The sequence below is a fragment of the Delphinapterus leucas genome, chromosome 19 (assembly GCF_059928025.1).
Source record: "Delphinapterus leucas isolate spDelLeu-1000000601 "Yukka" chromosome 19, BTC_Dleu_Yukka2, whole genome shotgun sequence".
Classification (NCBI taxonomy): domain Eukaryota; kingdom Metazoa; phylum Chordata; class Mammalia; order Artiodactyla; family Monodontidae; genus Delphinapterus; species Delphinapterus leucas.
Window position 1 is genome coordinate 52128237 of NC_143147.1, and position 22287 is coordinate 52150523.

The 22287-nt window shown below is 49.4% G+C and overlaps 2 protein-coding genes across 2 annotated transcripts; one reads left to right on the forward strand and one right to left on the reverse strand.

The window, feature by feature from the left end:
• Window positions 1–2325: 2325 nt before the first annotated feature.
• Window positions 2326–15389, reverse strand: DUSP3 (dual specificity phosphatase 3). Its single transcript, XM_022565192.2, has 3 exons — window positions 15193–15389; window positions 12038–12264; window positions 2326–6276 (listed from the first exon to the last, which is right to left on the reverse strand). The coding sequence occupies exons 1-3, from the start codon at window positions 15315–15317 to the stop codon at window positions 6071–6073; spliced, it is 558 nt and encodes a 185-aa protein (XP_022420900.1). The 5' UTR covers window positions 15318–15389; the 3' UTR covers window positions 2326–6070.
• A 1483-nt stretch (window positions 15390–16872) lies between these two features.
• Window positions 16873–21632, forward strand: CFAP97D1 (CFAP97 domain containing 1). Its single transcript, XM_089900041.1, is given in 6 exon segments — window positions 16873–17015; window positions 17514–17584; window positions 17856–17974; window positions 19544–19600; window positions 20107–20124; window positions 20126–21632. Coding segments are annotated over 6 exon segments (492 nt in total). The 5' UTR covers window positions 16873–16891; the 3' UTR covers window positions 20229–21632.
• The last annotated feature ends 655 nt before the right edge of the window (window positions 21633–22287 follow it).

Consider the following 22287-nt stretch of genomic DNA (forward strand, 5'->3'; position numbering starts at 1 on the left):
CCTAACAGGATTCTTGCTAAAGGCAGGCCAGGGTGGTCAGACATCACCTGGGGGATGGTGGCGGGTGAGGAACCCGATTAGGTATTGAGGGTGATCAGATATGGAGGGAGGGGGATTCTGCCTAAACTGACTTGGCAGGATTCTTGCTAAAATTAGACAATACAGAGATGAACATGGAAGTCCAAAAGTCGAGGCCCAGTTGAAGAAGAGCTCAGAGGGGCTTAAGTTGACAAAGAAGACTCTCTGTCACCCTCTATGTTCAGAGGCAGGTGCATATTACATTACCTAAATGTGGTTTGCATCTGCTTTTTTTTTTTTTTTTTTTTTGCGGTACACGGGCCTCTCACTGTTGCGGCCTCTCCCGTTGCAGAGCACAGGCTCCGAACGCACAGGCACAGCGGCCATGGCTCACGGGCCTAGCCACTCCGCGGCATGTGGGATCTTCCCGGACCGGGGCACGAACCCGTGTCCCCTGAATCGGCAGGCAGACTCTCAACCACTGCGCCACCAGGGAAGCCCTATGCATCTGCTTTGAATGAACTGGAGATGATCCACTCATGTTGTTGCCTCCAAATTAACTCATTTTGGTGTAGACTTCAGAAATGGTATTTCCGTGCATTTGAACTTATTATAAATGGGTCATCAATACAGAAGGCCATAGCTCAGAGACTGTCGTTTTAAAAATTAGGCTTGGGCATATCCACGCCCATGAAATTACACAAGGGAGCACAGGACATCCCTCCTTAGTTAGCTCTGAGTATCAGGATGTGCTTGACACTGTACCACCCCAGCAGATGACAGAAATTAACTGCATGCAAAGCAGATCAAATACTGTGATTATCATTCATGAGTCTCATTGTATATTTGATGCTTATTAAAGCAGACTACACCTTTAAAATAAAAGTATACAGAAATCACAGTATGTCCAGACACAATGGATGCTAGGCGGCTGGCAAAATGAATGGGACTATAAGAAACAAGAGGGTACAACCTAGCGAAGTGCCAAACATTCTCCACTTACGGGGGAAAGGCTATCTCTACATACACACAAGTATCCATATGTGTGCACTTACACATGAACAGCACTTTTCTAGAGGGACATACTTAGTAGTGGCTTCCTCTGGGGTAGAGGCATTGAAGGTTTGGGGTAGGAGACTCACTTTTTGTTCTAAGCCTTTTGTATTGTTTGAATTTATTACTGTGTATATATACAGTATTGCCTTTTTAATTAAAATGTTTTTTAAGTGTAACTTACACTTAAAAAAACATGTTACCAGTTTTATATATCAGTGCCCTGCCTTAAGATTTTGTGTGAAAATGTAAAGATTATGTTGCCAAAGAAGCTTGACAAATGCTGAGCTAGTCTAATTGCCTCCTGCTGCAGATGGGGAGCTGGAGACCAGAGAGGCTCTTTTTCTGCCCAGGCTCTTTCTGTCTGGAGAAAAGGCACCCAATTTTCTCTAAGTTTTTTATTCAGGGGGAAAAAAGGCAATGCTTATCATAAAGGAGCTTACTGCTACAGGAGGAATTTATAAGACATCTGGAGGGAGGGGATGTTGGGGACTGCCTGCTTGCAGGATGACTCAAATCCTAAAATGCCACCCAGTCATCTTCATGTGAGGCCACCTTGAGACTGTCACCCCTGTCCCCTGCTTTCAGAACATAAATCTTACCTCCCTCATTTGCAGTGGACTACTCTAATCAAGAATATTCCAGTCAGGACTTCCCTGGTAGCACAATGGTTAAGAATCTGCCTGCCAATGCAGGGGACGTGGGTTCGAGCCCTGGTCCGGGAAGATCCCACATGCCGTGGTGCAACTAAGCCCGTGCGCCACAACTACTGAGTCCATGTGCTACAACTACTGAGTCCATATGCCATAACTACTGAAGCCCGCTTGCTTAGAGCCTGTGCTCCACAACAAGAGAAACCACTGCAGTGAGAAGCCCTCGCGTTGCAACGAAGAGTAGCCCCCACTCATCGCAACTAGAGAAAGCCAGCGCGCAGCAACGAAGACCCAACACAGCCAAAAATAAATAAACTAATTAATTTAAAAAAAAGAATATTCCAGTCAATTACACCACAATAAAGCTGAATTTTTTTTAAATTAAATTATTTTTAAGGATTATTCCTAACACAGGAAATTTCTGGTACTGGAGAGATGTTCAATAAATATTTACTGAATGAATGTAATAATCACGGAACCTGTACCTAATCAGGAGGGCTAATTTTTAGATGATTACTTTAAAACGTTAGAAAAAGCAAACAAAAGCTAAGCATAAAAGTATAAAAGAAAATCAACTATGATGAGAAGGACAAAAAGACCATTTCTTTGTAATGTAAGACATTTATTTTGGTTACAGTTTTAGTGTTTTAACACTGATTTGTGATAGAACAGACATTAAACTTACTTTTTTTAAAACCAATTTAATACCTTCTCCTTTTCTGTCCAGAAAATTCACACTTTCACAATCAAATTACCCTAAAAGCTGACAGGAGGTAAGTAAAGCTTCCAAACAATCTGCTCTCCCAACCGGAGATGGCCTCTCTTTCCAATCAGGATAAAATCTTGACTTGGAAGGACCATCGTTGTTGGCTCTTCAGTGATTTTTGTGCAGGTTTTATGACAGAAAATTTCCTGCGAGAAAAGCTAATATGTTCACATTTTAAGATCAGTGCTTATTTCGATTAAAACATTAGCATCTTATCATTAACTTGTGACACAAAAGGCACCAACATTCCTTTTCCAAGCATCCATCACCACAGGTGGAACACAACGCCACCTGCTGGTCATCATATTGTTACACACCCTATAATTTCCAGATGGCGGTCAATATCAATGCGGATTCTTGAAGAACCCCACGGTGTCAGAGCCAAAAGGGACCTTAGAGGTCTTCAAGTTGAGTCCCTTTGCTTGACAGATGGTGATTTCTGCTCTCCAGCTCACTCAGAGTGGCAGGGAAACAGACCAGCCTGCGGAAGGTGTACTGCTCTAGAATCTAGAAGAAAACTGTCTGGTGCTCTCATCTGGCCTAGATGGGGGGTTGCTAGTCAAAGAAAGAGAATAGGTCAGAGGAGGGGGTAGAGGCGTCCTGAGTTCCTATCCCATCACTTCCCAGGGGTAGAAAGCTATCCAGAAACAGCTTTCCACTCACAGCCGGGCATGTGTTGGCTCAAACAATAGAATTTGATTTTGAGGAGCTACATCTCGTGAAGTAAATACGGCGTTTCTGGGACTAAAAACTAAGAAAACCCAAGTTATCAGCAAAAAAGTAGCCCCAAAGTGAAGGCATTAATTCTCCCCATGGCCTTTTCTCCAACATACCCCTAACAAAGAGTCCTTCAAGAGATCCTGGTCAGCCGGCCTAAGCAGCTGTGGCTGTCCTGTGCAGGGACCACTGCCTGGGTGTGGGAGGCGGACCCCCGCCCCAGCTCCTGGGCCTCTTCCGGAAGTGGAGCAGAAAGCTCTGACTTAGGGATGCTACATGTTTCCTAGAAGAAGAGCCACACATTCTAAGCCGGTTGGGGACCCACGCTTTTTACTTCCTTGTCCTGGAGCAGAGTCCCGCCGCCCCCAACACCACAGCTTGAACAGCTGTCCTCTGGCCACAAAGCTAACTGGCTCTTGTGCACACGAGCTGAGTCACGGACATGCCCAGGGGCTCATTTCTTGAGGAGGAGTGTAGTATGAGAGAAAGAATTCAGCTTCAGAGAGCAGCCAACCTGAAATCTCGCCTCAGCTCTGCCTTGGAGCTGGGCAGCCCTGAGCACTACACCCCTACTCACTCTGAACCCCAGTTCCTTTCCTGAAAGGTAACAATACATGAAGAAGTCCTACCAAGTTAATAGGTTATTGTGAGGATCAAGATAGATTAAGTGCGAGAGTTATCTGGGCACTGTGAGGGACGTGGTGGAGAGCGTGGTCGTTTCACTTAGGTGGGTCTATTGGGGCAGCCTCGTAGCTGAAAAAGAAGACAGATTCTAGTTTGTTCGGGGCTGCTGAGGTCACAAAGCAAAGGGGACATCCAGGCTGCGGAGGTGCTGCTTCTGCCAAGACAGAGACCATTACACCTGGGTGTGAGGCCCAAGGCACACCTGCTTCTCCTCAACCTAGCTGGAAGCTTCTGGTCAACTCTGGAAAAGGCACATTCCCCACCTCCATACAGTAATGACGCTGCCTGAATTGAAACTTAAAACTGAATTTTAAATATTCAACAAAAGTCCCTGATATTTCCTTTCAGGTAAGACTCCTTTGCAGGTCCTTGCAAGTGATCCTACCACCAAGTCAGGCTTCTGGGAGTTTGATACACCCCCCAGAACAACACCCTGCATATATTTGGTGCTCAAAAAAAAAAAAGTTTAGGGCTTCCCTGGAGGCGCAGTGGTTGAGAGTCCACCTTCCGATGTAGGGGACACGGGTTCATGCCCCGGTCCGGGAAGATCCCACATGCCGCGGAGCGGCTGGGCCCGTGAGCCATGGCCGCTGAGCCTGCATGTCGGAGCCTGTGCTCCGCAACGGGAGAGGCCACAACAGTGAGAGGCCCGCGTACCGCAAAAAAAAAAAAAAAGTTTAATTCCACAAACTTTTATCAGACATCTATGTGCTAAGCGCTGGGGGCAGAGCTGAGGACCACCTCTCTGCCGTTAGGGAACCTGAAGATGACAGCACTGCATCGCTTGCCCTGATGGCAATCATGTCAAGTGCTAAGAAGACTGTGTTCAAAACAAAACTCCTATATTCTGACAAATGTGCGCACACGCACACGTGTGTGAGTGCTTGTGCGTTCCGACATCATCCTAAAAAAGTCCTTACAGAGGCTGTTTCTTTTTGTTTTCTCTACCACCAGTAAAGGCTGCATTTGGACGTTCCGCCATGTTTCCTTTCTGCCCGGTTGAGTCATTTTTTGCTGCCAAGGCTCCTGGACCTTTTCTGGCGGCAGAGAGAGCTGGGAGAACTACCTGTGAGCGGGCAGGATGTGAGCCTGGGTCTGTTCATCCCCTTGCTTATCCAGCCACTGGCTGTGTTGCTCTCTCTCTCTCTCTCTCTCTCTCTCTCTCTCTCTCACACACACACACACACACAGATACGCACACGCGCGCACGTGCACGCACGTGCTATAATTGGCCAACTTCCTCCTCCTGTTCTTGGAATAGTAACCGAGACAAAAAGCAGTGAGCACGAGTGGCTTGGGCTCGCCAACACTATAATTCAGGACAAAACCCTTGTAATTCTCCAAATGGTGGGGTTTTTAAATAGGCTGGACTTCAACACCCTGTTTTCTAAAAAAGAAAAATAAAACCCTGCCCAAGGCATCGCTCTTCTAACCGACCAAGTGACCTCTGAGAGCTGGGTACCCCGAAGAGGTGGATTCTGAACTCAAGCCTTCCAAGGAGTCACATTTTTTAAACAATTAATTTAGGAGAGCCCTCCAGGGACATGTATTTGCCCACTCAAAGGCTTCTTTGTTTCGGTATCTTTAATCCTAAGGAAATCATTAAAATGCAGTCTCTTCATGGGAATTTCCACCCACGGACAACTGACCCTGAGCCAACTTCAGACCTCACGACGTGCCTCTGCCTACGAGCAGGGTGTGGACAGCTGTGAGGGGACAGGGGAGACAGACACGGTGGGGGGAGAGGGGCCCGCGTTTGCATAGTTCCTTTATAGGGCTGGGGTCCCCACTCAGGAGAGGGCCCAGGGGTGAAGGGTGGGGAGGCGGGGAGGGGTCCCTGTGAGCATCTCAGGCCTTACACCTCCACACACCCCTTGCCCTGGGCCATCCAGGAGAAGCACGCCCGTCACAGGCCTGCGCCCCCTCTGTGCCCCCTCCTCAGGGTGAGGACATCATAAATTGTAGGCACCAGGGAGCAGGAATGCCCTCCTCAGCAAGCTTCTTTATATGCTCCCCAGGGGGAAAGTGGCCCAGGGCTGTGTTGGGACAGACTTGTGGGCAAGTGCCTGGTGATGCTGGGAGCAGGGTACACTGTGTTTCCTAAACATGGCAGCTTGGGACACCACAACCAGGGTGCCTCCCTCCATCCGACCTCTAGAGAAGAGGCAGTGAGGGCGCCCTAGAGCTTCAATTTCCCCTCCTTGACTAGTCTATCATTGAGCTGGCAGAGCTGGGCCAGGAAACCATCGTTGGGGCCGATCTCACGGTTCTGCCTGACGATGCTCAGGGCAGACTTGACATCCATCTTCTGACGCATCATGAGATACGCGATGACGAGAGTCGGGGAGCGGCTGTAACCCTCACGGCAGTGGACGAGCACTCGGCCTGTGAAAGATGGGGACACAGTGAGCTGGGGCCGTCCCGTCACACCTCGACTCCAGTCAAAACCCTTCCAGGGGGCTTCCCTGGTGGCGCAGTGGTTGAGAGTCCGCCTGCCGATGCAGGGGACACGGGTTCATGCCCCGGTCCGGGAAGATCCCACATGCCGCGGAGCGGCTGGGCCCGTGAGCCGTGGCCGCTGAGCCTGCGCGTCCGGAGCCTGTGCTCTGCAACAGGAGAGGCCACAGCGGTGAGAGGCCCGTGTACCGCAAAAAAAAAAAAACCCTTCCAGGAAATATAAATGAAAATTATAATGCGAGGCCATTGTGTGCCCACCAGAATGGCTAAGATGAAAAAGATAAGTACAAAACACACAGCATTAGTGAGAATGTGAAGCAGCTAGGACTTTGATCTGTGGCTCGGGGACGGGGTGTAAACTGGCACACAGCTTCGGAAAGCCGTGTGGCAGGATCTACTCAAGCTGAACACACGCGTTCCCCAGGGCCTGGCAGTTCCATCCCAGACCCATGGCCGGCAGGAATGCACGCACACGTCTGCTAAAAGACTGTAGGCAGCACTGTTCATGGTAGCCCCAAGCTGGAAACTCCCAAAGGCCCATCAATGGCAGAGTAGATAAACACTAAGGATAAGCAATCTCCAACTTCCCAGGTACAGCATGGAAGAAACACACAAACAGGATGTGTACGATCCCATAGGGTAGAAGAGCCAGGGGACTCCCCCGGTGGTCCAGTGGTTAGGACTCCGCACTGCCAGTGCAGGGGAACTAAGATCCCGCGTGCCACAAAGTGTGGCCAAGAACAAAAACAAAACTTTAACAACAACAAAAAAGAGTCAGCAACACTGAACTATGCTGTTAGAAGTCTGGATACTGGTATGCGAGGCGGGAGATGTGACACTGGAAGGGAATACGTTGGGGGTTTCTGGGGTGCTGGTCATGCTTTGTTTCTTGATCTGGGGGCTGGTACATGGGTGTGTGCAGCGCACTGATACACTGTGATATGGGTACTTCTCTATGTGAATCTTCTATTTCAAGCAAAAGCAAAAGATGACAACCACCCAAATGTCCAGCAACAGGTAAATGGATAAACAAACTGTGGTATGTCCATCCAACAGAAGGCTACTCAGCGTTAAAAGGGCATTCCTGATACGTGCAACAGCGCGGAAGAAACTCAAAGTAATGATGCTGAGTGAAAGAGGCCAGACCAAAAATGAGGACATACCATGCAACTTCATTTATATGAAAGTCTACAAGATGTACACTAATGTCTAGTGATAGAAAGCAGATCGGTGGTTGCTTAGGAACAGAGGGAAGAGAGGAGCGGAAGGGAGAGGTCACAAAGGGACATGAGGGAAATCTGCGGGGTGACGGATAAGCTCATGATCTTGGTTGTGGTCATGGCTTCACAGATGTATACATATGTCAAAACTTACCAAACTCAACTATGTGTAGTTTACTGAACGTCAGTTATGCTGCAACAAAGCCATTTTAAAAATAAAAGGTACGTGCGTGTCAAATAAAAACACGAGAAATCAAAACAAACACATAAACAGGGCTTCCCTGGTGGCGCAGTGGTTGAGAGTCTGCCTGCCGATGCAGGGGACGCGGGTTCGTGCCCCGGTCCGGGAGGATCCCACATGCTGCGGAGCGGCTGGGCCCGTGAGCCATGGCTGCTGAGCCTGCGCATCCGGAGCCTGTGCTCCGCAACGGGAAAGGCCCATGTACCGCAAAACAAACAAACTAAAAAAACCACACAAACAAAAACACCCTCTCGTGGTCCCCCAAATGTCCCACCAAGCTCTACTAAATCTGCCCCTCCCCCTGCCACTGACGTAATCCCCTCCTCCCTCTCCTCCCTCCCTCCAGCCGGCTGGCAACACAAGCCCGCTACCCATACTCCTTCATCCCCTTCTCCCTGCTTTGGTCCCCCCACCCCCTGACGGGCCACATATCTTTTTCACTTGTTTGCTGTCATCTTCCCCCAAAACATAAGCTCCACGAGGGCAGGGATGTCCATCTGTTTTGCTCCCTGCTGCATCCCCAGTGTTGGGTGAAGGAAGGAAGGGATGGTCAGGAGAGGTCAGAGGCATTGTCAACAAGGTTCTTGTAGCCTGAGCTACAAGCCTTGGCTTCTCTTATCCCCACCCCCTCCTCACACAGAGTGCTCAGTTCAGGTCCCTGTCGCCTCCCACCTCTGCCCCCTCACCTCCAAACTGAGTTCTCGGTCTATCTTCACCACCACCAACCCACACTCCAGCTGGAGGGAGCTTTCTAAAATAAACGTGACCTGCCACCATTAGCCGGGTAGTCTAGTCCCCAAGGTGTGACTTACCAGGCCAACCGCCCATGGCCCCGACACCTTTCCAGGCTTTTTCTCACCTCTGTGCCTTTGCACATGTTTTTCTGTCTACCTGCAACATCCTCTCCCTCTTGGCTACTTGGCAAACTCCTGCTCATACCTTAAGACCCCAGCTCAAGTATTTCCTTTGTCAGCATCGGGACTTAGAACCCAAATCTTTGAAGTCATGTGAATCTGGGTTTAAATTTTAACTTGCTGGTTGTGATGGTTAAACTTGTCAACCTGGCTTGTCTATGATGCCCAGTTGCTTGGTGAAACACTAGTCTCGAAGAGATTTTGTAGATGTAATGAATATCTCCCATCAGTTGACTTTAAATAAAGGAGATCACCCTTGATAAGGTAGGTGGGCCTCATCCAATCAGTTAAAGATCTTAAGAGCAAAAAACTGAGGCTTCCTGGAGAAGGAATTCTACCTCCAGAAGTCCTGCCCGAGTTTCCAGCTGCCAGTCTGCCTGACAGATTTCAGATTTGCCAGCCCCTATGATTACGTGAGCCAATTCTCTGAAATAAATAATAGCTATATTCTACTGGTTCTGTTTTTCTGGAGAACCCTGGCCAATACACTGGTTATTACTCTATGACCCACCTAAGCCCACTGTGCCTCAGTTTCCTTGTCTGTGCTAATAGTACTCATGGCACAAGGTGGTTGGAAGATTAAAGGAAGTGACACATAAAACCCTTAGGCTAGGGACTTACCTGGGAGCGCAGTGGTTAAGAATCCGCCTGCCAATGCAGGGGACACAGGTTCGATCCCTGGTCCGGGAAGATCCCACATGCTGCGGAGCAACTAAGCCCGTGCACCACAACTACTGAGCCTGTGCTCTAGAGCCCACGAGCCACAACTACTGAGCCCGCGTGCCACAGCTACTGAAGCCTGCGTACCTAGAGCCCATGCTCCACAACGAGAAGCCGCAATGAGAAGCTTGCGCACCGCAACGAAGAGTAGCCCCCCTCGCCACAACTAGAGAAAGCCCGTGTGCAGCAATGAAGACCCAACGCAGCCAAATAAATTAATTTAAAAAAGAAAGACTTAGGCTAGTGCCTGGCAGATGGGAACATTCAATAAATAAATATTAGCCAACACTACGAGTCCTCTGCTGGCACCTGGTACATCCTCTTCTACAGCAGCCTGGCTCTGTGTTAGCGTCGGCCACACAAAGACTGACCCTCCTCTGCCAGAGTGTGAGTTCCTTAAGGGTTAGGACAGTGGGGTACTGATTTTAGATGCCCTACAATCTCCAGCATATAGTAGGTGCTCAATAAATATTTGCTGACCAGCTGAGTGAATGAATACCCACCAACACCTCTACACGGGCATTATTCTGAAGGAAATCTGCTGGCCCAGAATCAAACAGAGTGTCTTCCGTTCCCATTACCCTATCCCCAAAACACAACCCTGATGAGCAGGAATGGGGAGTCCTCCACTCTCTGGCCAGTGGACCCAAAGTATTCAGAGTGGGGCTTTCCCTGCCCCCGCCCTGGCAACGGGACCCTCTGCAGAGCAGCTGCCTCACCACCTGGAACCAGGAACAGACTCAGCATGCCCAGGGCTCATAGAGCCAGTGCGGAAGGGGAGGGTTCAAAGCCCATCCTTCCAGGCCCCGCCCAGATGCCACCTCCTCCACGAAGCCTCCCTTGATCTTCCCAGATGGAAGTGACTGCTTCCTTCTCTGAGTGCCCCTGGCCGCTCCCCTCCTCTCCCCTCTCCAAAGTGATGGGACCCCAGCTCCCCCGAGCCCAGCACAGTGTTGGGGGCCAGCACATTTCTGTTGACTCACTTGGCCAGTCAATTCTGGAAGCATTTACACTGGGCATTAGAACCCTTGGAATTCCTTTTTGTCACTGGTTCAGTAATCCAGTGTACCTGCTATGTGCCTGATCTACATCAGGTGCTAGGGAGACCAGACAAAGGACACAGCAGACCCAGCCTGAGGGCAGGCTTCATGGAAGAGAGGACACTATGCCCAGTACTCAAGCACGAGGTGGAGTCTGCCAGAGGACAGGGCAGGGAGAGGCAGAGAGAGCCTTCCAGACTAATGACCCAACCCACGCGGGCTAAGGCAGGAGGTCACACAAAGTCAGGGTATGTTCCTAGTTGTCTGGAAAGAGGAAACCATCAGAGGGCTCTAAGTTCCCTGAATGGATGACCAGTCAACACACAAGAAGAGCGAAATCCATCCCCTTAACTGGGCCCCTCGTTCTCGTCTATACAGGAGCTCAGAACAGACGCAGAGGAGGTGGGTAAGGTGTACAAGGCACTGGAGGACCACGAAGGGCCTGATGATAAAGTCTGCAGATTCCCCAGGCAATAAATCTTCCCTTCTGGGCCCCAAACATGTGCTAACCAGCGGCTAGTAAACTCTGTTCCCTGGAAATCATTCCAGTGGGGAGGCTGCTAGGACAAGAAGCATCAGGGTAGCAGAGACAGGCTAGAATCAGGAGAACAGGGCTGGTGACGCCTCAGTGGGGGTCACTCCGCCTGGGAAGGTTTGGGGTGGGGAGGAAGGAAGAGGCTGGAGGAAGCGGCAGGAAGGTAAAGGCAGTTGCTGAGAGAAACAAGCTAAAAGCAGAAAGGGCAAGCGGCCCAGCCTGCTCAGTGGCTGTCCACCCTCTGGCCTTCTAGGATTTCTCTCTGGCACGCCTCGCCCGACTGCCAGCACCTCAGCAGTTCTGCTTCAGTCTTACCTTATATTTGGGAGTTGCAGGAAGCATTTAAAAACTGGGCCAAAGTTTGCTGACTTTGGGCCTAAGCCGATCATGACTGGCCCCCCTCCCCTTGCCAGGTATTCATGTGACCCAACTGTAGCCAGTGAGATGTGAGGGATGGCTCCACTGGGGGGTTTCTAGGGAATGTTTCACTTGCTCTTAAGAAAAGAGAGAAACATGAGGAAGAGATGGCTGCCTCATTTTTGCTGCACTTTGTCCTGTCGGGAGGTGGTAACCAGATCGGCCGCAGCCATCTTGGGACCATCAGGAGAGTCCCCAACACTAAGGGTGGCAGAAGAGTCCTGAAGCCACCACAGAGCTGCTGAATCAGCAAGCCCTGGAGCCCCTTCTCCTCAGGATTTCTTATCAAGGAAAACAATAGATCTTCATTATTGCAGCTATCTGAATGGGGGGAGGGGCTGGCAACTGACTCTCAGCCAAAGTCAGATCCAACACAAGGAGCCCGGGGCTGCCACTGTGTGACGGGTTCGTACATCTTGTGTCATGTGAAGCCACTTGACGGGCAGCCAGCTGAGCAGAGAGAGACCCGAAGCTCTCAGTCATTCAGCACAAGACACAGGAAACAACAGGTTTTCCAAGAAGAGGCCTGTCGTGGGCCTGTTTTCTAGAGAAAGTCCAGTCAAAGGTGCCTCCCATAGTTTCCTGGGTGGCAGGTCCCTTACCGTTCTTCTGAGCCAGGGCCTGGTCGATGAAGTCTGCCGCCTTTTCAAAGTAAGCGCTGAGGTTGAACTCCTGTGTGTCGTTGGCCTTGATGCCCAAGTAGGTGATGCCAGAGTCCTTGTAGAAGTTGGCACTGGTATTGACGTGCATGAAGGACCTGCCCTCGGCCGCATTCAGGACATGGGTGATGCCCAGTTTCTGCAGCTTGGGGATGTCTTGAGCCACAGACCTGGACAGGAGACAGCAGCAGGGGGGTGATCAACTGACCACCTGGCAGCCCTTGGGGGAGAAAGATGGAGAAGATCCCAAGCCTCTTGGCCCAGCAAGGACCCTCCATGCTCTGGCCCCTGACTACTTCTCCAGCCCCAGCTTATGACCCTCTGCCCTCACTCCAGCCAGATCTAATTACCTGCCCCAAATAGCCTGGGCACTTTCATGCCCATGCTGTTCCCTCTGCCTGGAATGCCCTTCTCCACCATCTTCATGGAAATGTACCCTCTCATTTCTCACCACCCTTGGCAGTATTTCCTGATCTCCCCTCCATTCAGCATTGTGCTCCCTATACTGTGGTGGTGGTATCACCACGGGGCTAAAATGGGCTCTGGAGCCAGACTGCCCGGGTCTGATTCCAGCCCTGCCACTTACCAGCCAGACAACCTTGAAGAAGCCACTAAACCTTTCTGTGCCTCAGTTTCCCCATCTGTAAAATGGGGGTGATAACAGTACCTACCCCTGGAGTTGTTTTGAGTGTCAAATGAGCTGTTCTATAGACAGAACCTGACACCGTGGTCACTGCTACTATCCTAATGGTTGATTGTGCTTATTTGTTTAGATGTCCAGGCTGTGAGCTGCTTGAGGGAGGAACCATGCCTACTTCATGTCTGTATGCCCAGCACGTGCTATGGAACCTGGCACACAGTAGGTGCTGAATATGTGGTGAATCAGTGAAGAATGAAATCAGCACATCCCAGGCAGCCTTCTTCCTTGGATTCTAAAGTGCAGCAGCCCCCTCCCATCCCCCAGGGGGATCCTTTCTGCCATAGTCCACTAGCCACGTCTCTGAAGCTCTCTTGGGTGAGTAAGCACTTGGGGAGCAAGTGGCCTCAACAGAACTCTGGGGGTTACAAAACATTCGATCTGAATAGTCAAAGGGCTCCTTTATTTCATCTCACAACAACGTCCCAATTCAAACAGCAGTTTATACTTTACAGAACGCCTTCTCCTGCGTGATCTTGTTTGCCTGTCACAGCAGCCCGGGGAGGAAGGACAGGGCTTAAGCTCTGGCCCGACATGACAGCGGAAGGATGTGCATATGCTCACATGGGCTGCTGCGCAGCAGGGCTGGGAGAAGGCCTCCTTTCTCCTCACGCCAGCCCTGCTGTCTTCCTCCTCACCCTGCCTCTCGTGCCCATATCAACTGCAAATCTCAAGAGGCAGAAAATGTTGGCTCATCCAGGCTCCTCTCTGCCCTGTGAGCCCTGATCAGGAGCCCTGCTTTTCTTAAGGCGCTCCCAACTGCGTGGGGGCGGGGGGGATCGGTACTCAGTCCATCCTCCCTGCTGAGCGCCCCCCACACCCCTGGCTATGTCAAGGGCAGATTTACTTGAGGGCAGATTTACTTGTTCACAACCTTAGTTTTCACTTGGGAAGTGGTGACAGCCCAATGTGCCAAGCCGCCCAAGAGAGCAGGTTTCCGAGAAGGCCAAGGCCACTTGCTGCTTGGGTGGCTGGAGAGGGGCTTATCCTCAGAACTTGGCAATTACCGAGGCCTTTGGCTGAGATTCTAAGACCCTGTTTTAGCTATCACGACACTGTACACAATTGTAAAGCAGTGGCTCATTAAAAAGGCACTAAAATAACTAACTTTGAAGAGTCACTACCATTCATCTTCCTTCTCTAAGTCAACATTCAACTTTACCATTATCATTTTCATCAATACTGTGAATACTTGTTCAACATCTGTGACATAGTGATGCTCCAAGTGGTGAATGAGTGATGGATGGATGAGACAAGCCCCCACGAGGCCCAGCCTGCCTTCCAGAACCCCTAGCTACGTGATGGCCCCCACTTCTGTGGCAGTCCTTGGCAGACTAAGCATCAGGTCCTAGGCCAGGACCTGGGATACAGACATGGACAAGACATTGACCCTATCTTCACAATCCCTAAAGTGCTCTGGGCCATCATTTCTTCCTGTGTAAAAGGAGAGAACCGGATTAGACATGCAGTCCCTGGGCCCATGGAGCTTAGGGCCTTGGTAACTGGGTCTCAGAAAATCCAGCCTACACCCTCCCAAGGCTGTACAGGCATGGGAATCTATTTTTTTTTTGCTTTTGGCTGGTATTTCAGCAACTCTCTGAATGGTTAACACTGGTTTTCTCCTGCTGCTGAGAAATTCTTACTGGTAGTTTGACTATGAGAAAATCAATTTGGTAAGAACTCCTCAGTGATAAATAATAAATGCATTTCCTGGTGGTGAGAAGGTCGGCAGCCTTTTCTAAGTGATGGCTCAGGTCCTTAGGGGGGCGTTATCATTGGATCGTTCTAGAATTCTAGATAAATCAAACCCTAACTGGAAGGCAGGGGGAGGAGCGAGGAAGCCCGGGCCCATGTCTCTGGACCCCTAGTTTGCGATATTTCAATTCCCACATCTGGGCCTGCCCGGCCGGGAAAGTTCCACGCCCGAATTGTGACGTCATCCCGTTGCCATGGCAGCGAAGGCAGACATTCCGCGGTGACCTCACTGCAGAACCAGGCAGCTGTCACATGACGAGCGGGCCAGAGACCGGCCGGGGGACAGAGGGCCACCTGTTAAGTGAACCTGGTAGCCCCGACACGGCCCAAGGCCGAGCCCCTAGAGGGTTGTGGCTTCGGGCCTGACGCCGGGCTGCCCGAGCTGCGCCCGGGTCTCCGCCACCCAGCGAAGGGAAGAACAGAGCTGGGGCGGGGCGGGGCGGGGTTCAGCCCCTCCGCCCTAAGCGCGAGGGTGGGCGGTGACTCCAGCCCCCGCCCAGCCCCCGCCTCGGCTTCCGGAGGAACGACCCCGCCCTGGCTCCCCCCACCCGCGCCCGCCGACGCCCCCACCCCCAGCCCTCGGGTGGGCGGGGCATCCCGGGGAGGGGCCGTTGGGGTGTCTCGGGGCCCGGGAGCGGCGACTCACGCGTTGCCCACGTAGATCCTGGGGGTGACCTCGTTGCAGGGCTGGCTCGGGAGGCTGTAGCAGCCGCTGCCGTCCGACAGCAGGTCGTTGAGATCCTGCACCGAGAGCTCAAACGGGCCCGACATGGCGGCGGCCGGGCCCTGCACGCCCCGGCAGCAGCAAGCTAAGGGAGAGCGGCCGGGTCAGCTGGGCGGGCGCTCCGGAGCCGGGACCCGCCCCGTCCCGCCCCGGAGGCGGGCCCGCCGGGCACGGGAAGCGGCGGAGCGCCGGCGGCCAGGCGCGCTCCGCTCCCGGGAAGCATGCGCGCCGGCAGGCGCTAGGCGGACGCGGGGGCAGACCTCTGGGCCTGAGTTAGGGGGCTGAGATGCCGCTACTCCGGAGTTTTGGGGGGTCCTCTTCCCACCCCCCGTTAAGGCATGGAAGTGCAGTAACTTCACTGGACTAAATGCAGGGCGCAATAAAAGTTTCTCTTGACCGGGGTACAGCCTAGTGTCGCTGAATTTTCTCAGGATTACAGGGACACCCGGGTTCCGTTTGTGAGCTCTGCCTGCTGCGGACCAGCAACGTTGGCATCACCCGGGAGCTGGTCAGGAATGCAGAATCTCCGCCTCAGCTCAGACCCGCTGAGTGAGAATGTGCCTTTTATACGCCCTGCTGGGGAATCCCTACGAAGGTTTAAAGTTTGAGAAGCCCAACTCGGAGGCACATTTCTTCCAGCCTTCAGTGAGAGTTGGCATCGTGCTTAAAGCTTGGGCTCTATGCAAGCAAGCATGGCATTCTGGCCCTGGGCAATGACTTAACCTCTCTGAGCCCGTTTACTGAAAAAAATGAGGGTAATAACAGCACCTAACTCCTAGGGTTGTTTGAAAGATTAACATGCCAGGAAAGCGCCCAGCTCTACATAGTGAGCACTGGATAGGCGTTCTCCCTCTCTTGATCAGCAAACGTGTAGCGCACCCACTAGGTGCTACACCCTGTGCTAGTGTGGACGTGAATCCCGCTCCTTTGCAGCCCTTCCTGGAGCAGCTGCCAGCCCACTATGAGCCACACGATGTCAGCAACTCATCATTTACTGAGGTCCAGCTGCCAGCAAAAGACCGTCTCTGTTCTCCTCCACTGCCATGAAAATGGCAGCTGCCACCTCTCCAAAAAGCACCTGTGGTCCTGGGAATTCAGGAAACCCACATCCTGAGCCCAGTTCTGCCACTAACTTGTTCTACAGAAGTTTGGCTGTTGCTCTGGACTTCAGTTTCCTCATCTGCAAAATGAAGAAATCGGATCGAATTATCATTAAGGTCTTTTACTTCTGCAAACAGCTGTAGTCTCACACCTTCAGGGAAACCATTGCAGTGGAGACTAAACTTAGAGCCCAAGGTGTGTAACCAAGGCTGGATGTCTCCCCATCCCACCCCGTGCCTTCCCACCCCTCCCAGACACCACACCTTTTCCTGCTGCTGTTGGTGGCACCTGCATTCCAGACAGCTGGGAAAGCTTCTGAGCCTCTGCCCTCATCTTGACTGGGTTAGCTCTCAGAAGAGAAGCCCAGGGACGGCCAGGCATGCTCTGGGGCTCCTCCTTCTTCCGGGGGACCTGTCCCTGATGTCATAACTGGGTAACTGACAACCCGTCATGGGGACAGCTAAGTACCTCACAGAGGAGCCTGGGTGCCTCATTTCTGAAGTGAGACTAGGAAGAGAAGATGAACAATTCCCTGGATTATCTAGCCTACCCTGTGATCGTCTCTAATCATAGACAGAGCACATCATTCAGGAGGAAACTGGACTTTGGCCACTACGTATTTCATAAGAATAGAATACAAATAGGTACGTGGGGCAATTTGAACAGGACACTGCGACTAGGGTTCTGGAAGGGCCCACCTTAGAGATATTGACAGTAAACCAGACCAGTACATGGCTTTGCAAATTTATCTTCCACCAGGGAGTTCATTTGATGGATATGCTCATTTAAACTCTTTAAAGCCAAAGTAAGGTAGACAGAGGATAGGGCTTCAGCATCCAGTAGCCAGGCTAGTCGTACTGGGAAAGGGTGGGAGAGAGGTTTCTTTCATTAGATTCAAAGGATATTTATGTCTGTAAATTTTACTTTTCACAGCCCTCACCATTCTCTCACGTCTGCTCAAAACTCTCCAAAAGATGTCAGTTTGGGAAACTGAACTAAACCAAAATTCCTGAACTGGATTAGTTCAGAATTCAAACTTGTAATGTTTTAGTCAGGGCCGTTGTCTAGAATGTGAGCAGATTTTCTAAGGCTACTAAGAGGACACCTGTGATGTAACATTGCTCTCTTTCCCCCCTCTCTAGTGAAGCCTACTGTTGATACCAAGCCTCCAGTGGTGCACACACATCACATTTTAAAACTGAGCAAACTACAGGTACTTGTTCCTGCCATTATTGATTTTATCTATGTGCTAAAGAGGGCCAGTTTCCCAGAGCCTTCTAAATACCCACCTCACCAAAGATTCGTTCACCCTTCTCCTCCCCATACACACCACCCCTGGATTCCTCAGCTTCTCTCCCAGTCTGCACTGTGGCCCCCAATATGCCCCTTTCGCACAATCCCAGAGGAGGGGGATGCTCAGCGATTGTGGGATGGAGCGCCATGTAGCAATGACGTCACCATGATTGGGTGGGGTTTCTCACCAGGGTGAACAAAAGAAATTCGACAAAATCGAATATGAAAACAAGCAACTGTGTCAGAAAATTGCCAACGCCCACCGCAGCCCCGCCAAGGTGGATTGCTGGAACGAATATTTCTCTAAGAGGTAGTGTTCTTTCTCTTCATTTCATTTTCCAAAAGTCAAAATTGACTTCACCCTTTTTGGGTTTTAGTGCCAGAGGAATACTTAAGGGAAGTTATCTTGAGGGATAATCAAAGAGACCAAGTTAAGGAGAAAGAAAACCACCCCAAACAGGGACCTTTCTCTAGCGTTAAAGAGCTTTTTTTCCCTCTAAGAGACTCTTCAGAGTCCTATTTAGAGTTTGACACAAGAAAGCACTTTTGTAAAATGGTGACCATAGCTGGGACTACAGCACTCTTAAAATTGTTTCCGCAAATATTTCCTGAACTACCATGTGCTAAGCACCAGGACTATAGAGGTGAAATGAGAAGTATATTTCCTAACTCCAAAGAACCCAATGTCAGGTAAGGGGGACATTTATGTAAATAGTTATGCAGTGTGATCAGGGCTCCAAAGGAGTGTATGCAGGGAAAGAAGAGTGGGGTGTGTGTGTGTGTGTGTGTGTGTGTGTAGGGGGGGTGGGGAGTGTCAAGAAGTCTTTCCTAATCCTTGTATTTTGAAATTGAGTTGACAGCTGAGGGGAGTGAGGTGAACCAAAACTTGTCATCAGCCATTTGTGATTTATCTGTAGGCAAGAACTTCATCCTCTAAACCAGAGATTCTCAATCCTGGTTTCACATAATAATGCCTGGGAAGCTTTTGCAAAATGCCAATGCCCAAGCTCCATCCCAGACCAATAAAGTAGAATTTTCTAGTAGGCAGCGGGGCTGAGAACCACTGATCTTAATCTGAAAAGGCTTTGCACGTTTCCCAGAGTGTGGCCTGGTTCAACAGGCGTACAGGGCCTCAGGGCTCTGCGGGACAGCTGGTTCCCTGCACTTTGGCAGCCTGGATTTATGACATCACGACTTCATCTCCCCCACTCCCATCCAGGAGGAGAACTTTATTCTTCACGCATCTTGGGATTTTGTATTTTTCAGCTTAAACAGAGAAACAAGGAACCGGGAGCTAGTGAGAATCACCATGGAAAACCAGGGCATTCTGAAGAGGCTTGGTGATCGCAAACCCCACTATGACCGCAGGTCGTTGGAGTTAGACTGGCAGGCAAGTGGGTACTCTGATATTCCTATGCACGCACAGAGTTTGCGTTCAGAGTAGAGCCAATCTCAGGAGAGACCCCTAAGCGGCTGAGGGTGAAATCATGAGAAATGCAACAATCATTGAAAGAAAAACTACCCAGAGCCTACAAAGCTAACAACAGGAGCAAACCATCCACCAGCTTGGTAGCAAAGCCATTATGTGTCAGCTTCAGAGAATATCTGGTAGCATCTTCCCTCATCCCTTAATTCATTCAGGCTGAATGGACAAGCAAAGGGGATGAGGGTACACAATTCAGTATGTGGTTGACTTGCTTCATTTAGGAATGGCTCTTCAAGAAGGAAAAAAAAAAGCCATCCGCAGTGCTTTTATAAACTTCCACTCCCTGTCTTTGGTCTGAAAGCCTTTTCTAAGCCACCCGTAGGATTTAGAACTTCAGCTTTCTCATCAGCACCCTGGCATTGACATAAATCTTTCTGATTCTTTTCCTTCAAGAATTCAAGGCGCTATATCAGAAATACAACCAAATATCTTCTCTCCTGAGATGAATAGGTATGTCTTCACACGGCTGCTCTTTATTAGAGAACACGGTGATCACAGTTGATGCCAAAGTCCTGAAAACCGTGTAGATGGAGAACGAGGGGCCCAACTAAGGGGTGGATTTTGCTCTTCTGTAATATTCATTGGCCATCCAGTCAGGGACTAGAGCTCTGTCTTTGTTTCCTCTCTGCATACAAGTAGGAAATGACTGCCTTTTGTCATCAGCTTTGAGGCCTTACGTGAGTCTAAGGGGAAGTGATTTGTTTCAATAAGACGTAAACAGGAGGTCTTGTGACTTTAATATTATGCTAAACTTATATTACAGATCTCTGTCACTGTTCAAAAGTAATATTGTGTTGGCATTTTGTATTATTTCATATTATTAGTAGTGACTAAGTTTCCCCGCTCTGCCGCTGCCCCTGGGGAGAAGGGTAAATGGACACTCAAGCTTTCCAAAGAACAGTTCTGTATAATTGATGGCTCTCCATTTCTCTCCTTGTCCTCTCCCTGAATACAAGGTTACTCACCATGGAAAAGACAAGAGAAGGCCCTAGGATTTCTTAGCTGCTTAGGATTTCAAGACACTCCTAAGTGGCTGAATGCTCGGTCTTAAGATGCTACAATAAAGCTTGGAACATAAAATGAGTAAGTTACATTTAAAGTACCCAAAGGCTTTAAGTCCCATCCCCAAATGGAGACAGAATGGGGCAGGCAGAAGGAAAGATGCAACAAGCATTTTTATGGGGGGCTATGACAAGTGTTAATGAGAGAGAGAAAGAGACAACTTTTTAAACCATACACCATCACCACCACCCCGGGGGAAAGAATTGGTGGGGTGTGATGATCCAGCCACAAGTTCAGCTCTGTCAAAATGGAAAGCAAAAGCATATGAACACATGACAAGACAGTGCTGCATGTCTTCTGTAATTGGTCTAATTATTTTGAAAGAGAGTAGATCTTACATGTTCTTATCACAAATAAATAAATGTTTTATTTTAAAATAATTAGATTTACAGGAAGGTGCACATAAATGTACAGTGGGGCCTCCTGCACCCTTCACCCAGCTTCCCCCAATGTTAACATCTTGTGTAAATACAGTACAGTATCAATCTAGGAAGTTGACATTGCTACAATCTATAGAGCATATATAAATTCACAATTATACATGCACTCATTTGTATGTAGGTGTATAGCTAGTTTTATGTAACTAGCATGTCTAGTTTTGTATAAGTACAACCACATTCGAGACAGTTAACTGTACCATTATGGAAATACTCTACTGTACTACCCCTTTTGGCCACAGCCTCCCTCTTCCTCCAGCCCTAACCCCTGGCAATCACTAATCTGTTTTCCATCTCTGTAATTATGCTGTTTCATGAGTGTTACATAAATGGGGTCATGCAGTATGTATCCATTCTTTTCAGATTGGCTTTTTTCACTCCATATAATTTCCTTGAGGCTCATCCAGGTTGTGTATACCAATAATTCATTCCTTTTTATTGCTGACTAGTATTCCATGGTAGGAATGTACCACAGTTTATGAATGTACCATTCACCTACTGCAGGACATTTGGGTAGTTTCTAGTTTTTTGACCGTTTTGAATAAAGCTGCTGTGAACTTTTGTGCACAAGTTTCTGCATGAAAGTAAGTTTGATTTCTCTTGGATAAATGCCCAAGAGTGTATTGGTGGGGTTGTATGATAAGTCCATTTTAAAAGAAACTGTAAAGCTATTTCCAGAGTGGCTGTACCATTTACATTCCCACCAGCAATGGATGAGTGAGCCAGTTTTTCCACATCGTCAGCAGCAATTTGATGTTACCACCATTTTTAATTTTAGGCATTATAACATGTGCGCAGTAGAGAAACTTGCATTTCTCTAATTAATGAAGTTGAACATCTGTCATATGCTTACTTGCTATCTGTATATCCTCTTTGGTAAAATATTGGTGCATTTGCCCATTTTCTAATTGGATTTTTTTAAAATTGAATTTTGAGAGTTTTTTACATATTCTAGATCCAGGCCCTTTGCTGGATATGTGATCTGCAAAATATTTTTTCTGTAATTTATCTTTTCATCTTTCACAGAGTAAAGCATTTTAATTTTGATGACATTCAATTTATCAATGGTGAAACTGTTCTGTATCCTGGCTCTCTCATATCAATATCCTGGCTGCGATACTGTGTATAGTTTTGTAAGGTGCTACCACCTGGGGAAACTGGGTAAAGGGGACACAGGATCTCTCTGTATTATTTCTTTCACACATGTCAATCTACAATTATCTCAAAATAAAAAGTTTAAAGAAAAAATCAATATGTCCAAATGTAAATTCATTTTTAAACTGGTTCCAGTGCATCTCGGTTTGAGGAACTACTCTTCTAGACATCCAGGTGAGAAGTCTAGCAGTCATCCTTTACTCCCTCTCTTTCATCCCTTCCTCCTTCCTGCATTTTTTTTTTTTTTTTTCAGTACGCGGGCCTCTCACTGTTGTGGCTTCTCCCGTTGCGGAGCACAGGCTCCAGACGCGCAGGCTCAGCGGCCATGGCTCACGGGCCCAGCCGCTCCGCGGCATGTGGGATCTTCCCGGACCGGGGCACGAACCCGTGTCCCCTGCATCGGCAGGCGGACTCTCAACAACTGCGCCACCAGGGAAGCCCCTTCCTGCATATTTTTAATCTACCAGTCCTGCTTCTCAGTCT